At 39.4% G+C, this 17,373-nt stretch overlaps 1 protein-coding gene and 1 long non-coding RNA gene across 4 annotated transcripts in view; one reads left to right on the plus strand and one right to left on the minus strand.

Annotated features, from left to right (window-relative positions):
- Positions 1–954: 954 nt before the first annotated feature.
- On the minus strand, positions 955–3,918 carry LOC118501232. Its single transcript, XR_004903845.1, has 2 exons — positions 1,856–3,918; positions 955–1,420 (listed from the first exon to the last, which is right to left on the minus strand). It is a non-coding gene; the product is annotated as an uncharacterized LOC118501232 (long non-coding RNA).
- Positions 3,919–4,917: 999 nt separating this feature from the next.
- Positions 4,918–17,373, plus strand: part of CTSC (cathepsin C) — a 39,438-nt gene continuing 26,982 nt past the window's right edge. Inside the window, exons 1-4 of one of the 3 annotated variants that reach the window (XM_028515771.2) lie at positions 4,920–5,196; positions 6,948–7,093; positions 11,619–11,703; positions 13,318–16,484. In XM_028515771.2, the coding sequence (XP_028371572.1) occupies positions 5,022–5,196; positions 6,948–7,093; positions 11,619–11,703; positions 13,318–13,328 (417 nt within the window). In that variant the 5' untranslated portion in view covers positions 4,920–5,021 and the 3' untranslated portion in view covers positions 13,329–16,484. Of the gene's footprint in view, positions 5,197–6,947; positions 7,094–11,618; positions 13,198–13,317; positions 16,485–17,373 lie in introns of those variants that run through there. The other 2 variants (XM_036028703.1, XM_028515770.2) reach the window with 2 other exon arrangements.

The following is a 17,373-nucleotide window of genomic DNA, read 5'->3' on the forward strand; positions in this document are numbered from 1 at the left end:
GGAAGGCAGACATAGCTGCTTCCTGGTACCCTTTTGAGACCTTGAAATACTGATTAAAGAAAGCCTCCTAATCTTTGGTGAATTCAAAAATTTCAGCATTGGAGTTGACATAAATATGCTAATTTGAAAATCTCAGAGGAGCCCCATTTTGTCCAAGAAAGTTTTAAGTCACCCCCTGTAATTTTTAATCAGAGATTAAGCCAATTTAATCATTTCAACTATTTCGACCATAACTTTTAACCGAGAATATTGCGCAAGAGTCTGACATCAATGACTCAGGTAAGGTGGTTAAGTGAGCATCTGATACAGTATCTGAGATATAACTCACCGAAATCATTTCTGTTATCAGTGAGTTATAACAGATAACAAACAGATAACAGTGACAGAAAAGGTATCTGTCACTTTTATAGTGATTCCAAAATGTTAAATGGAGACATAAAGAGTGAATACCTGAATGTCTTATTCTGTTTCCCAGTACATTCATACAGAGCATTTTAGATGATGGAATATAGGTCTTGGTATTAGAAATGCATTTAAAATACCTTCTTATTTGTCTTTTATATTATATTTATTATTTTCCTTTTTAAATTAAATGTGTAACTTCTTGTATATGATTTTTATTTCAGAATAGTAAAAAGTTCTTGAAAAGTGTTCTGAAACTCAATTTCCAACATGAGAGGGGGTTCCTTCCATACCAACAACTAATCTTGGACACCAGCAGAATGTTTGAGAATTCAGCTCAATTTTGACACCATCTACCTGGATACAGAGGCAGATTCCATAGGTAAAGGTCTCAGTCCCACAAGAAAACCCTCCCTTCAGAAGCCAGTTTTAAGCCCTAGTTGTTACATGTGCTTCTAACCAACTTGCTACAACTCAGAGGTTCCCAGGACCCCCTTCTTGGATTTGATTAATTTACTAGATCAGCTCACAGAATGCAGTGAGCTGAGTTTATTCACTAGATTTTCAGTTTATTGCAGAGGATTTTAAAGGATACCAATCATCAGCCAGCTGGGAAGATACATATGGAGCAAGGTTCAAAGGGGCTTCTGTCCTCATGGAGCTTGCAGTCTGGCATGGTAGCACCTGGGTGTGTTCTGGTTCCCCATTGCAGAAGCTCTCCCAACCTCCTCCTTTTGGGTTGTTCCGGAGGTTTCATTACATAGGTGTGATTGATTAACCTATTAGCCACTGGTGATTAGTCTGACCTCTAGTCCCTTCCCTCCTCCCACGGAATCTGGGGTGGGATAAAAGTTTCTTACCCTCTGTTCAGGGTTGGTTCCCCTGGCAACCAGCCCCCATCCTTAGGTGCTTTGCAAATGTCACTTTAATTAACATAAACTCAGTTGTGGTGGAAGCACTTACGATGAATAACAAGGTACCTGGTTCACCTTTAGGGCTCTGAAGCATTTTTAGGAACCTAGAAAAAAATCAAATAGTATTAAGAAAAGAGGCTTGCATTGCTCTTATTGTTCAGGAAATTTCACGGGTTTTGGGGAGCTCTGAGACAGGAACAATGGATGAAAACCAAATATACCTGAGAAATATATTGTGGTCATCTGAATATGTGAATATATATATATTTCAGGTGATTTATAAGATATATATGTATCTTATAGTATTGTGATTCATAAGAAGAATCTTATACATATACACCTTATGAATCACAATATTGTAGTCTCTATAAAATATTCATTATAAAAATAAAACTTTGGATCTGAGCACTTTGAAAATCACTATTTAATCTCTCCCCACCCCTTAATGGAGAGAGGGCTAATATTTTATTTGGGAGAGAAAAACCTTTGTAATTAATTAATAAATAATTGGAAATAAACTCAATTGAAAATCAAGGTACCTGAGGTTTATTCTTGAATCTCAGTAACTTGCAGTGTGGCATTCATTCGCCAAGTTGTTATCTCTTGATCTCCATTTCCTGGTATTAAATGAATCCATTAGACTAAGGGGTCACCAGGATCACTTTCTACTTATCGTTCATTGAATAAAGATCGTTTTAGACCTTCTTCAAAGTTGTGTGCTACTTTGATTACACCCATAAATTTCCAACTTCACTGTTCAGCTCTTCAATATTGATGACCAAGTAAAAGTTTTAATGTTTTAACAACCAATGACATACTTTCCCAGAGAATCAGGAAGGCATTGGTACTCTGCCACTGTATCTCTAAACTGTTCAGTGTATTAGCTCAAACATATGATGCCAGCTTTTAACCCTAAGTAAAAGGCAATGAAACCTAGACATAGGGTGTTGTGTCTCCTCCCCATTGCCTTTGCAATTTGCGTCTACATTAGAGAGCACTTTCACTTCTCTATTTTCAAGGGCAACTCCTCATGCCCAATTGAATTTGGCTTTCAGGCCTAGAAACCAAGATAATGTTATTAAGTGCATTTAACATCCACAATACTTCCTGAGTGTTTTCAAGCCAGAATCTAGGGAGATAAAGGTGAATAATGTGTACTTGCTGCCTTTGAATGCTTACATCTGATGGAAAAGGTGCATGGATATACAAATACTTATGTTTACCAGTGTGATAAGGGCAAAAACGTACATGCCCTAGAAGGGAGGGACACAGGAAACTCTTGTTCACCTCTTGTGCTTAATGCTGGCACAGGGCCTGACACCTAACAGTCTCTGTGCAGAAAAGGAGCCCCAACTTCCTACATCAGCCTGTAATGTCAAAAGAGATCTAACAGGAAAGGTGACATTTCAACCTAGCAATGAGGCACCTGGAAATCATGGGGTGGGGGGAAGAAGGCACTTTCCTCCACCCTCAAGGTTCTTTTAGCTGATCTAACAATCAAATAGATACTGGACAGATTAACAAGAGAAAATAATGTAAATGTATGTGTATATGAACCCCACAACAGGACAGGGTCAAAGATCCACATGTATGAGAAGTTTAAAGAAAGAAAGGTAAAATATGCATAAATGACATTCTGGCTATGGTTGAGGCAAGGTGACTTGGGGGCTTCAAAGGGCCATTGCAAGATGACAAGAATAGCAGATGTTTAGTAATCAAAAGTTTGCCCTGCCTCCTAGATAAGGTCTAAAAACGTTATGCCTGATCTCCTTTTATGAGCAAGTCCTCTAATTCAAGTCTTTCAGGCAGTTAATGGAGGGGCAGAAGTTTCTTTTGAGCCCACAGCTGAAGTTGCCTTGAGCTCAAAACAATCTGCATATCACCAAGGCACATATTGAGGTGGAGCTTTCCAAACCCCCCACCAATGCTTCCTAATAACTACTAGAGATGGGCCTGGCATACTGGGATGCTGCTCATGATGAAATGGAGGCCAACCAAGTCTGAGGCTTGTGCTGCCTTTCACCACCAACCCAAAAAGCAGAGACAGGGGTTAGATTCTAAGTGTGCATCTAATATCACATTCCAGAAATCAGAGAAGATAGTGGATAAAAACCCTAACACCCACCTTCCCAAAGCTCCTCAGGGGCAAGTTTATACAGGGGGAGTATGGAGAGGGGGTTTTGATCTTGATGAACATTTTCATCACTGATTCCTGGAACAGAACGGTCAGTGTTCTGATAAGGATCTCACAGCCAGTCAGGCAGTGGTCGGTGTGCGTCATCCAGGTGTTTCTGGGGTGCAATCGTCCAGTCTCCGCATACCTGGGGACCTGGCATTTAGGTTCAGGGCTGGGTTAAAAATTCCTTTGTTCTTTCCTGGTCAACTCTTAACTGCAATGAAATCTCAGCTGGAACATAAGGTTAAATGTGTATATTTGATTAATTGGTTACACATTCTATTAGTAATCACCTAAGGCTATAATGGAGAAGGAAGAAAAGAAAGAGGAAAAAAATCTTATTTTCTATTCTACCCCTTTCACCCCTTTCAATAAGACCAGCCTTCTCCCTTCCTCACCCTGGGCAAATTACTTCCTCTCTCTGGGCTTTATGCTTTTCAAGGGTGAAAGAAGGGGTTCCCCAGCATGAATTATGAGAGCGTGTGTGTGTGTGTGTGTGTGTGTGTGTGTGTGACAGAGAGAGAGAGAGAGAGAGAGAGAGGGAGAGAGAACTAAGTCCTATAAAGTCTGCAGGGGGAACAAAAACAACTAGTACACAAGAACTGCAAGTCTGCACTGCACTCAATTCTCTTGCGGGTAACAGGCAAACAACATTAACAGGAAATCTAGCAAAACCGAGCCAAAAGACGGTAGTGAAAGTTTTGGAAAAAACGGAAGGAACAGCAGTTCTCAAACTGCTGAGGCGGCTGGGGACAGCGAGTACAATTTTATGAGAAAAAAAAAAACGAACAAAAAACTTGAGTTAGTAAGAAAAAAACGAAAAAGCAAAACAAAACTCCGCTTTAAGATCCTTCGTTCTCTGGGACTTGCTCACCTGTCTCCCTTCCCACCCTCCCCCACCTTCCTTCCCTCCGACTCTCCGACCCCTGTCCCTGCCACTCGTCTGCTCTCACAGTGTCTGTCTGTCTGTCTCTGTCTCTCTCTGCCTCTCAGCTGCCTTCCCTCCTCCGCGCTGAAGAGCGTGTGTTCCCATTTTCATTCTCTCTTTTCTCTCTCATCCCCCCCCACATTTCCCTCTCTCTCTCTCTCATTTTCTCTCTCCCCCCATTCTCTTTCTCATTTTCTCTCTCTCCCTCATTCTCTCTCGTTCATTTTCTTCTCTCTCCCCCTCTCTCCCCGCGCCCCCCCAACCCCTCAAGGAGGAAGTCTGGGTCGCGTGCGGACCAACTTTGACTCTTAAACCCTATTTTGAGTCGTCCCTTGCCAATAAACCTTGTCCTTGGTGGCTCTCGGGGCTCAAGGCCCCGGCGAGGGCAGTGCTCGTTCCGAACCTGCAGCCAGGTGCCCCAGCGCCCCTCTGCCCTCTCCCACCACCCCGAGACCGAGACCGGGACCGAGACCGAGACCCCGCCCCCGCCCAGTGTCGGGTTTCCGGCCTCTGGTTATTTTAAGGCGCGCGGTCTGGGTCGCCTGACTCCACCGCTGCCCTCCTGCTTCCTTGCCTTCACCTCGCCTCCAGCCCTGCCAGCATGGGTCCCTGGCCCCGCTCTCAGCTCGCGGCTGCCCTGCTGCTTCTCTGTGGCATTGGCACTGCGCACGGCGACACACCTGCCAACTGCACCTACCCTGACCTGCTGGGCACCTGGGTCTTCCAGGTGGGCCGCGGAGGTTCCCAGCGTGACGTCAACTGCTCGTCGGCGATGGGTAAGCAGCCGCCCTGCCCGGACTGTCCCCCTTCCCTCACCCTGAGCCCCTTTCCCCGCAGCGCCCACACCGAGCGCCTCCACGAGGCAGAGCGCACTTCCACGAGGCCGGGGAGTCTTGGCTGGACTCGGGGCTCCTTGGGATGCCCTCTCCTGCGCCAGAGTTGCCAAGTGCAAGTTTAGCTGCTGAGAACTTTTAACTTCACCTTTTCTTGGTTATTCCTGGGGCTTCAATACTTTCTAAAAGACTTTCTTTCCCCACCCCCTTAATTTTTGTTTTCTGTGTTTTGGGTTTGTTTGGTTTGGAGGAGAGTTCAGACCTTGCAATCTTATCATCTCCGGTCCAATTGTTTGTTTGTTTGTTTGTTTGTTTTGCTAGTGAAGCTCAAATACTTGAGAATATAACAAAAGGTTTTGTTTTCTTTTGTTTTTGTTTTTAGGTTGTGGGAAAGAGCCCTTATGCCCAGTGATTTTGATTTAGATGTGTGTCGATGCTACTAGTCTGTGTAAACTTCTGGTACCCCTCTGCAACTGTTTTGTGTATTGCAGGGATGTATATAAAATTCTGTGAGTTTTTGTTCTTTTAATAACCCTTTAGCACAATGCCAGACACTCAATAAATATCTAGTACTTGAACACACAGGAATATTCCATATACCCTTTAGATAACATGGTTACACCAAGGAGGAAGAAATTGGTGAAGTGAGAAGAAAAAACATACTGTTTTGATCAGAAGAGGCACCTTTGTTCTGTCCAAACCCTTGCCTGCCTATAGCTTGGCCAGGCTGAGTGAAGCTGTCAGCTGCACTCTCCTCTTCAGCAGAGCAAAGATTGCCAGGTGATTTGTTGCTAAAACAGATCGATTCAGCTGTCTTAACTCCAAATGACTGTGGCATTGCATAATCCTGGACATTTTAACCATCTTCTGTTTTAGAAGTTGAAGTTGAAGGTATGAAGCAGAAGGGAGACCAGGACTTGTACTGTTTGGGCACATTGTATTTCAGAGCTAATATTAATCTGAACTATGGAAAAACGCCTCAAGTGTGGAAACTTCCAGATGCACACAGCAGAACCTCGTTTAGTCAGCCTATGACTATAAATTATACTTTTAACCTTAATATAATAATTAAAGACACCCACTTGACTGAACCCCTATCTTCTAAAGTTTAAAAGTTTAGTTCCTAATGGCACAAATTAGCTTTGTAGGACAGAAACTTGAATTTGCTAAATACTGTGGAAGGATTCAGATTCTGAAGTTCTGAACTGTAGAGCCATTATAGAGAAAGATGCTCCATTTCTTCTTTGAAGAGGTCATTTCCTTTGCCTTTCTTTTGATCTGATAGCAGGTCTTTTTATATTTTAATAGTTCCACTTTCTGACTACCATTTTGTCTTCTCTTCATTTCTGCCTGTCATCTTCAGCATCCCCCATTTTTTCCTTTTCTTCAGTAGAAAAATTTCTTCAGTCTCTGGATGCTCTGGGAAGGCAGGGGCTGCACTTTTTAGGATCTCTCTGACTGTTGGCATATTTCTGTCTTTTGAGCCCTCACTTCCCAGGTTGGACTGAAACACCTCTGAAACTATACAGAGGGATGCAACAAGATGGAAAGTCTGATAGCTTCGCAAGCCAGATGGGCTCACATTTGGTGGTGTGAAAGGAAAGCAGCTTAAAAATTGTGGAATTGTACAGGGGCTTTTTCCTCCCATTGAAGTACAAATAATTTTCCATTGTTGTGCATTTTCTTCTCTTTAGGACCACCAGAAAAAAAAGTAGTGGTGCACCTTAAGAAGTTGGACACAGCATATGATGACTGGGGCAACTCTGGCCATTTCACCATCATTTACAATCAAGGCTTTGAGATTGTGTTGAATGACTACAAGTGGTTTGCCTTTTTTAAGGTTAGTTTTGTTGGACTGTGCATTCATATTTTTAATTATTTAATATCTGAAGTCTCTTCTAATCAGCAGACCCTCAGAATTTTAAGATTAAGAAGATAACCAGAATTGACACCACTTTTCCCAAGAGGAATTAGATGGTTTATTTAAAATTATGAATTCAGTAGATTAAAAAACCTGATCTATATTTGAATATGTACAATCCATATACATTTAAATTTCTAGTGTGGTAAGTATGACTAAATTCCTTTTTTGGAGGTTTTATTTATTTTTAGGGGGTAAGGGAGGGAGAAAGAGAGGGAGAAAAACATCGATGTAAGAAACATTGATTAATCAGTTGCCTTTCCCATGTGCCCCAACCTCACCCATCCAAGGATCAGGCCTGCAATCCAGGCCTATGCTCTGACTTGGAATTGAACTGGTGACCTTTCGCTTTGTGGGGATGACATTCAACCAACTGAGCCAGGCTGGTCAGGGCTAGGACTACATTTTTAACTTATTTTCTTTATTATTGTACCTTTGCTTCTGAATGTTGCCTTAATGACTTGGCTTTGCATTGAATGTGCAGGAAAGATATGGATACCGTAAACAATTTTGGACTTATTATGCTATCTTTCTTATCATTGCTTGTTGGTTCTGAGAAATTGACATGAAGTAACATGATATACTAAATATTAATGTGGATAACTTATTTGACTAAACTAAGACAAAGAGATAGACAGTGTCTGAGTTACTCCTTGGGCTAGCTAAAGTAAACGGTCATCCGTCCAGGCCATCTTGTTTTCTTCTCCCGCTAGGGAAGAACTAATGTCCGTGTGTGTATGCTAACATGTTGTTTCCTATTGCAAACACACTCCAGAGTAAAAGTATAGCACAGATTGTAGTCCATCTCAGATACCCTTCTGAAGTTGGAATTTTTCCTCTTGGCAAAGTATCAAATGCTTTAAGTAAATTGGAACCACAAGCCTGAGACTAGCTGTTTCTCATTTATAATCAAGTATAAATAAAAACAGACATTTTCATGGAGTAGGGTTTACAGCCTTTAGAACATCTGGTAAGAGTTAACCATTCCTGGGATTTGAGGAGAAGTGGGAGAATGACTGTTAATGATGATAAAAGACAAAGCACCAACGAAACTTCTAAATTTACTGTGATTTTTCTCCTGGGTCGGGATTTAACCACTAGGATATGGTGTTAGATCTGAGCCAGACCTGTTTTTTCAAATACTAACTCCGTGTGCGTGCATGTGTGTGTGTGTGTGTGTGTGTGTATGTATTTATTTATGAAGAATCCTCTTTAATAAAAAAAAAAAAAAGAAAACAGAGAGGAAAACTTGCTTTCACTCACTTGGATTGTCTGGTCTGCTATTTAGCTAGCAAGAACCAGCTGTCCATGTTGCCTGTTGAGGGCCAAAAGTCCATTTTATTCATCGAAGCCCATGCTTAAACTGTTGTAAAATATTTTTAAGATTACCTCTGGATGCTATATATTTTTAAAATCATAACAGTATTTATATGAATTTTTAAAACTGTAGTGCATATGAGGTAAATGTAATTCAACCTGATTATAATTTTTGGTATGCATATTCCTGAGTTTAGGGCTTTGTAGACTTCTTATAGATACTTTGTCACAGCCCTTAAATATTTCTTGCCTTCAGGCTGAGAATTCCTATGGAATTGATGGCACAAGGAAAGAGATAGTCAAGATAGTTGTTACTGTGTATCATCCTCCCCCTCTCCTCTCTCCTCTCCTCTCTTCCTCTTCACCTCTCTGGCTTCTCCATCCCCTCTGCCTCCTCCTTTCTTGCTTGACACAAAACCATTGTAACATCAAATAAGATGAGAAGTGTTCTTTACCCTAAGTGGGAAGACTTAATATATATGTGGTAGTAGGACAGAACCCTACTAATTATCTGCCTAATTATCTGCTTCTGGATAGTGTTCTCTTACTAGGAATAAAAATAGGAAGAGTGTTCGGCTACTGATTTCAGTATATATTTTAAGCACACATTCAACCAGAACCATTATGAGGTCCATGTTTTCCTCTCTGCTAAAAAATCAACCACTCAGACTGGTCAGTAGTTAGGAGTTATGACAAAGATCATAATACCAGTAAGCAGAATAGAATATACGTAAGATAGTTGGTTTTAAAATTTCCCTTAACATAATCAAGCAGTTCCAGATAAATATATTTTGCAGAGTGATAGAATCCATGTCCTTTTTGCAAAACCAACTGAAAATTATGGGGAACAGAGTTTTACAAATTATAAGAAAAAATGATAAAGCAGAGTTGATTCTAAATAACAGGCAGGTCAAGCACTTTTTGTGAAACTTGAAACATGTTAACACAAAAGGCTTGTCAGGTTTCACCCAAAGCATCAGGGTATTTCCTGCTGTGTTCCGGGAAACCATGCTGGGTGTGTAACTCAAGAAGAGACAAACCCATTTAATGAGTGAAGCTCATGATACTTTTCCCTACAGACTTAGTAGTTATCATTTAAATAAAGGTTAATTTATTTTTAAAAATGAAGAATTATCAAAACTTAACCAGTATTTTGTTCAAGTTTAAGTGTCTTATGTAAACTACAGCATAGTCCACTCAACTATGGCCATTACAGGGGTATCTGGCAAATTTTTGCCAAGTATACCTGCTATCATTGTTCTCTGCATCGTTATTTTACAAATCAATTGGATCTCCAGATCTCCACATTAACTCATCCCAGACCCTACCACTGGGTTCCTTTTGCCCTGTTCAGATACGCTCTCATCAGATTGTTTCTTACTGTTCCCACTAGAGTCTGCTGATCTCATGATACTTACGGGATATTCTGTTAGGCTCCTGCTCCTCCCTCTGCTCAACCAGCATCCTGCAGCTCCAAGAGCAGACAGCATTCACATCCTTCTCCCTGCATTCCCACTCCTATTGCTAGAAACTTACTTTATTAAATTCTCCTTCTTCAGGACTCACTTAGAAGATGAACATTTTCCATCACTTGAGGTTCCTACACCATTTTTTCCTTAATTTTATTGGCTTCATAATCTATCCTTTTTTACTTTTTATGTGTGACTAGATAAATTCACATGCATTTCAAGCTAGATAAAATCTTGGCAGGAAGTGAATCTTGACACTGAAAGTTTGTGCGTAGTTTGAGTTGGGCAGAAAGCACTAGGTAAATATTTTTAAGATCCTTTTTCCTTCTCAATTTCCAGTAGACATTTAGTTATCTGAATACTTTATGGGGGGTTACAAATTCAAATGCATTTAAGGCCCACCCTGGCAGGTACCTAAACATTTGAAACAACCTTATGTAAAACAATAAGAAGTAATTAGACCCATGGCAAAATAGAAACTTCCTTAGAGATCTTCATTTCAATTTTCTTTTCAAACAATATGCCCCAAATAAAATACAACACTGTCTGCAGGCCAGTTTCTAAGACTATCAGATTTTAATAGCATTTACCTTTTGGTTATAGTTGGCACAGCCCAATAAATTTGTACCCCTCAAAAGTACCAGTAGATTAAAGGGAGCCAACTTCTTATAAACAAGGTAACAAAACAATGTAAAGGAGATTTAATTATGGTTGACTTTATGTGGTGGGTAGATAAGCAATAATTTTTTTCTTTGTGATTTTATGGACTTTGTTCATTTTTTATGATGAGCTTGTATAAAGCTTCTCTATATATGCAGTCCTCTTCACCAGATTGCCTGGTGGAAGTGATAGGAAACCAACTCCTCTCCAAAGAATACTCTCAAGTTGAATAGGCTTTCTACCCTTTTACTGTTTCTCATTTGACTATCTCTGAGGCTGTAAGAGGGAGTGGTAGAAAAGGAACTCAGATTTTATTTTGAAGATTAAGCTCTCTAAGGGCTGAAAAAGATGTATAGAAGGGAAATTAGATTCATTATGGCTGAAAATTTTATTTGGTGACAGCAAAGCAAACTTCATTGGTTTTTAATTGAGTTTTTGTTTGATCCACCTGTTTTCATAGAATTGTAAGAAAAAAAACAAAAAATAAAAAAGTACTATAGTGTTTATTAGACAGGTTGCTACTCAGAAGATGGAAATTTGGCAGTCTTAGAATTTTTGGGAAATGGTTGGTGAAATTCATAACAGAGGATTTATTTCCCCATTTTATGTTCCAGTAACTTCTAGGTTTAAAACTTAAACTTGTAAGCTTAAAGCTTGTCACAACAGCCAGAAATGTCAATCATTATGTAGTGGATTTGGGAATCTTGTACCATTTTTTCTGTTGTGCCTTCTGGGTTCATTTTTAAGATGTAACAATTCAGCTTTTAGAATACTTACTATTCGGATAAGTTTACTTGTTTCAATGTAGATTCCATACACCAAGATTAGAATATTTTTAAAAAACACCTTGGGGTTTACTTTTAAGAGTGTTTCAGTTGAAGGAAAGAATCAGAAGTTTTAACACTTAATGAATGCCAAAGTACTTGTTTTTGTTTTCTTTCATGATGATGTTTAATCTCAATATAATGACTCAATTTCCCATTGTAAACTCTTCATAGGATGTCACTGATTTTATCAGTCAGTTGTTCATGCATCTGGGAACTGTGGGAATATATGATTTACCATATCAGAGGAACAAACTGGGTGAGCTACATTGAAAAATTTGAACTTTCTTCTTAAAAGCAAGCTTCCCTCCTCCTGGTTGCTTATGCAAATTAATGTTTATGTATTCATCAGGGAGCTGGAGATGAAACTGGAGAGATTGTGGTTTTCTTTTAGATTTCTTGCTTGAGCCTGCTTCTTTGCTACCTTTTATATGCCTGCACTATTTTGTGTGAGTGGTTTTCCACTTTCACATGTTCTGTTTGCACACTTCAGATTAGCTCTCCCAGGTATGGTGCTTATAACATAAATAGACATGAACCTGAAAAGGAAAAGACTCAGTTAAAAAATGGTTAGCTTAAGTTCAGTTCAGATCCTTGAAGTAGCTAGGCTGCCTCAGGTGGTTCATTTTTTTTCCAAAAAAGACTCATGAGGGAACTATGTCAAGCCATGGCATTTTAAGTCTGTCTTCTAGTGGAGAAGATGGTTCTTCCAGAGAAATTGACATATCTGTCACTCATTCCTGTGAGTTATCACCCGTCTTTTTAAAAATGGCTGCTTCTCAGAATATAAAATGTTGACTGGAGGAAGAGGATATTTTTCACTCTTTACATTTTCACACTTTCAGAATATGTGTTTAAATCATTGCCCTCACTAGATTCACAAATTTAAATGTCCAGAATTTTGATGGGAAATGGGTGTTTAGAGAAAAAAGTTGATAGAGACTTAATTTTCTTGCATTTTAACATTTTCCCCTTTCCCTTCCTCCTTTACTTAGCTCATAAGTACTAGAAGTGAGATATGAAAAATAAAACTGGTTATAGCCTTATCCTACAGCGGCATTTGTCAGACTGTTTAATGTCCCAACAATGGTTGGCATGGCTTCCAGGTAGGGTTTCTTATTAGGTAGAACATTTCATCCGGTTAACCTTTACAGCTCATTCCAGGCAGCCACTAATAACAGATCAAGATGAAAATTAGAGTTGAAACTAAAAAGCTGTTTCTTCTGAGTTCTTCTCTGGTAGTTGAGTAAGTGTACATTTTGTTAAATAATTTCCTTTATTTCAGAATTTCTCAGTCTCTTCACCATGTTATTTGGTGACAGCTTAGGAGAAAGATGTAATAGGAAACTTTTCCAAAATATTCACCATTTTTTTTCTTACAAAAAGTAAGGTATTCTCAGATGCAGCTTATGCAGGTCTGGCTTAAAACTCTCACTCTTCACCCTAATTACAGATTCATTCCCAGTAGAAAAGGTAGTCCCTGCATTTGCTCTTAAATGGGATAAATAGCCTTGTGTCTGGAAATATAGATCCACACATCACTACGCCTGCATTTAGAATTTGTAGAGTATATAATTTAATGTATCTGTGTTACTCGATTAGCCTGTTTTTTAAGTGCATTTCAAAATGTTGTTAGGTTTATCCAGTGGCAGTCCATTTCAAATGCATCTGCATGTGCTTCTTGACTGTTGGCTGCATGATGCTTCAGCATTCAGCTTTTGAGAATGGTGGCTTTTTGTGGATGTCTTAAATAGCATGAACAAAATACTAGCATCTCAAATACTAGCATTGTTTTTCTTTTTACTTAAAAGAAATTAATATCATTAAGTATTGTTAAGAGGCAATATTAACTCTAGTTTTTATTGTCTTGTAGTTATTAAATAGAGCATCTGTTGAGGGGGTCTTTTAAGACCACAGCCCAACACAGGCTTGGGGCTAAGAGGCAGACCAGCATGCAGCACTGGACCTACCTACCTCTGACGGCCAGCGGAGGCCTCTAGCAGCTACAGACCCTTCTGGAGTCTTTATGTGCATGTAAAATGCAGAGGAGTCCTGGTGACCTACCTCCACGGCAGCTGCCCTCCCCAACATTTCCATGGAAAGCAGCCCCCCGCCACTTTGGAATGTGAACAGCCAGAGACTACGCAGGAGAAAGACAAAAATAATCTGGAAGTCTTAGGTGGCTTTGCCATTCAGCCTCTGAGTAAAAGGAACAATATGCACCATAGTTTTTTTTTTCTTTTTTGAATACTCTTTTATTGATATGATTTGTCAGAACAAGCTAGGATTAGTAATTTGTATTTCATTTTGCTCACAATGATCTTTTTGAATGCCTTTTCTTTCTCTAATTACCTGAGGAACCCCACCATCTATCCTAAGGAGAAGATAAGGCTTCAGGATATCATGAGATGCTCAGATACGTTATTGGTGGGAAGATTGTCCTGTGGAAGAGGCTTTCTCAGATAAAGCAGACTGCTGAAGGGTATCTTTTTGTTGATCGTAAGCCTATAGTACCCCTGGCTAAAAAGAGATGGTCCAATGAATATATTTTATGGGGTTTTTTTGATTAGGTGCCATCCTTGTGCTAAGAATTTGAGGTACTTGACCTTACAAAAACACTGTAAAATAAATATTACTAACTTCATTTTACAGATAGGGATAATTAGTTTCATATAGTACTTAAGCTCACACAGCTTAAGAGTTAAATGATAAGGGCTAGTCTTTCAACCCTAAGCACTTCCTTGGGGCTAAAGAGTGAAAGAAAAGCCATTTCACAAGTACTTGGAGTCACATTTGGGTAGATTTTATGGTGAGTCCCAGTCTGTAAGCACCAGGATCTTTAATGGGATAGAATATGCACTGCGTTGGCTTCTGTTGAGATTTAGGAAAGAATTGGCTTGAAGCTTAGGTTTCTTTTCCAAATGAGCCTACTCACTTTCTTTTCTAAGCCAGGGTTCTGTCATTCAAGATAAAAAATTACCTTCCCCTTCCCTTTGTAGTCCCCCAAATTGGAGGGAGAGCTTCCTAATCTTCAAATTAAATACAACCTAAGTACCTTTGCCAAGTTCACTTCTCTTAATACCATTATTGTTCACACTGATTGCTATCATCTAGCTCTTTCCTTTTAAACAATGGACTAGTTTCCGCCTCAGTTATTTAGAACTGATTAATATCAGCCTTGGTAAACCCAAAATGTGGGGCTACACCTAATTCATATTGTCTGGGAGGACCTCCCTCCTGGATTCCTGCTTAAAGCGAGCAATCTTTCATTAGAGAGCCACTTGCCATCATTACATTAGTTTAGAGCTTTTTATCCCACCTGGGAGGTACTAGTCTGTGATTCTGGGAAGGTTGTATCTTTTAAAGATGAAGTAACAGTACAGGCTACTACTTCAACCTGGATATGTCCTACCTGTTGACCTGATAATTTTCGTTCACTCAGGGCCTCCCCAGCTCTCTCCATTGCTGGGAGAAACACCCTGGCTTTGGTTCCCATTGTGCTGTGCACGCAGCTCTCTGCTCCAGCAGCACTGACTCTGCTGTGATGCGGTGATCTGGTGGCGTGTCCTCATTTTTTTCCATATGGAAAATCTGTTAATTTCCCTGTATATCTTAAGCACCTAATGTACGTTGAAATGTCTAGGTACTTGGAAGGTTAACCACTTCTCTTTTCAAATATTTTCACAAATAATACCAGTTTACAAATAATTCTATAGGGTTGTAGAAGCACAAATCAGGAATGGTACTATGTTTATATTTTTGGATTTCTGCTTTCAAATATATGAGTTATGTGCCTCCAGAATCCTGAGAGAATTCAGTGTTTTCAAACTGATTTTCAGGATGTAAATACTGACAAAGCAACCAATGTGTGTGTGTGCGCGTGCGTGTGTATGAATTTAAAATCATGTCTACTAAAGTGATTGTTTCTCTTAGAGTAACTTTGCATTTAAATGTTTGTTTTGATTATGAAGAAGAGAAGATTTGGCAGGTATGGAACTATAAATATGTCTTAGAAGGCTTCGTGGTATTGTACTGCTTACCATTCTCCACTGTAATTGCCTGTATGTCTTCTCCTCTGGTCTTTAAACTCTGTGATTGTGGGGATCAACTCTGTATTAGACCATTTTATTCCCTATGTGTAGCACAAAATGTGAAAAATAATGGGGCTTCAATAAATATTTGTAAAAGAAAGGGAATCAAATAATACATCATTGTGTTGTCCTGTTGTTTTATTGGTAAGTTTCTGGAATTATTTTTACATTTGAGCCCTCAGAGCCTATGGTGGACCCTCAAGCCTTATTCTTTGAATGACTTTGTATAAAAACACATGAGGTTTTTAAATTTTACTATTTATTTATTTATGTTTTAATGTTTGCGTGTGACTATGGAAGCCGAGATAGGACTCAAAGTTAAAAGGAATGACCTTTCATAGTTACTAAAACTACAGTAGCTGTCGGAGGAAGGAGCTTTATGACCGAATTAGTTCTCCAGAACCTGGAGACCAGCCAGCCTGGGCTGCTGTCGCTTATGCAGCCTTCTCACTGAGTGCAGCGAGCACCACCAGCTACAAGTTAGATTAAATGGCGGCTAAGATTTCCTCCAACCTCACAGCGTTAAGAGTTTATGAGCGAGGGATATAAAGTACAACATTAGGAAATAAGTCAATAATACTGTCATAAATATCTATGTTGTCAGATGGTTAATACACTTGTTGAGGTGATCACTTTGTAAGTTACATAAATGTCTAAGTTGTAGACCTGAAACTAATATAATACTGTATGTCAACTGTAATTAAAAAATAAACTAAAAACTAAAGAGTTTATGAATGAGTAAGTGATGAATAAGCCAAGGGATTTTGGCTACTTTAACACTTTGCTGAGTGTTAAATTGTTGTTTTCTTAACTAGTTCTGGAACATACATTTTGGATCTAACTGTCTTTGCAGTACTGGAATGAATAAATTGATGACCCTTCATTTTACATGTAAATGTAGCATCCAGTTTCTTCAGTAAAATGCTGGAAGATACTTGGTTGCAACCATTGTGACAGTTTCCTGGCAGTTTTACTGTTAACATTCAACTTTGTAAAACAAAACGGTTAAGTCTATCTAGTAAGCAGACAACTAGGGGAAATCCTTATAACTAACATAAGGAAGTTTGTTTCTGAAGGAAGGGCTGCTGCTCTTGCCTGGGTTTGGCAGAGCACCAGTCTAGTAAAATGTGCCTTGTTCTCTTTTGTTGCCATGTGACCTCTGGACTCGCCCTCCAGACCCGACAGCAAATGGAAGTGGTTAATCTGCACTCATGTAGGTTATACAGGGTGGGCAAAGCAGGTTTATAGTGGTTTGTATGGAAATAATACAATAATTAATAAATAATAATACAAGAATAAACTCTGTGTTTTGTGTCCTCATAACTAACTGTAAACCTACTTTTGCCCCACCCTAATATGTACACAGTAAACCAAAGGCAAAAAATTGAAAAAAGAGTCTTTGTTTTTAAGTATTGTGAAAATGTAATAACTCTGCATATATGATTTATCATTAAATCATTCCACTTTTGTTTTGCCGTGGCTGGTATGGCTCAGTGGATTGAGTGCCGGCCTGTGAACCAAAGGGTCATTGGTTCCATTCCCAGTCAGGGCACATGCCTGGTGGGTTGTGGGCCAGGTCCCCAGTAGGGGGCATTCAAGAAGCAGCCCACATTGAAGTTTCTCTCTTCTTTCTCCCTCCCTTCCCCTCTCTCTAAAAATATATAAATAAAATAATTAATAGCAATCATTCCACCTTTCTGAAATGGTGCATGACCTCAACGAAACAGACCTAGATGTTCACATTTTTAATTATGTATTCCACAATATGTATAGGTACATTTAAAAATTATATACAGGCACTACCACACTAATATGTTTTCTCTCAAACATATGAAATA

Source organism: Phyllostomus discolor, chromosome 6 (assembly GCF_004126475.2).
Source record: "Phyllostomus discolor isolate MPI-MPIP mPhyDis1 chromosome 6, mPhyDis1.pri.v3, whole genome shotgun sequence".
NCBI lineage: Eukaryota > Metazoa > Chordata > Mammalia > Chiroptera > Phyllostomidae > Phyllostomus > Phyllostomus discolor.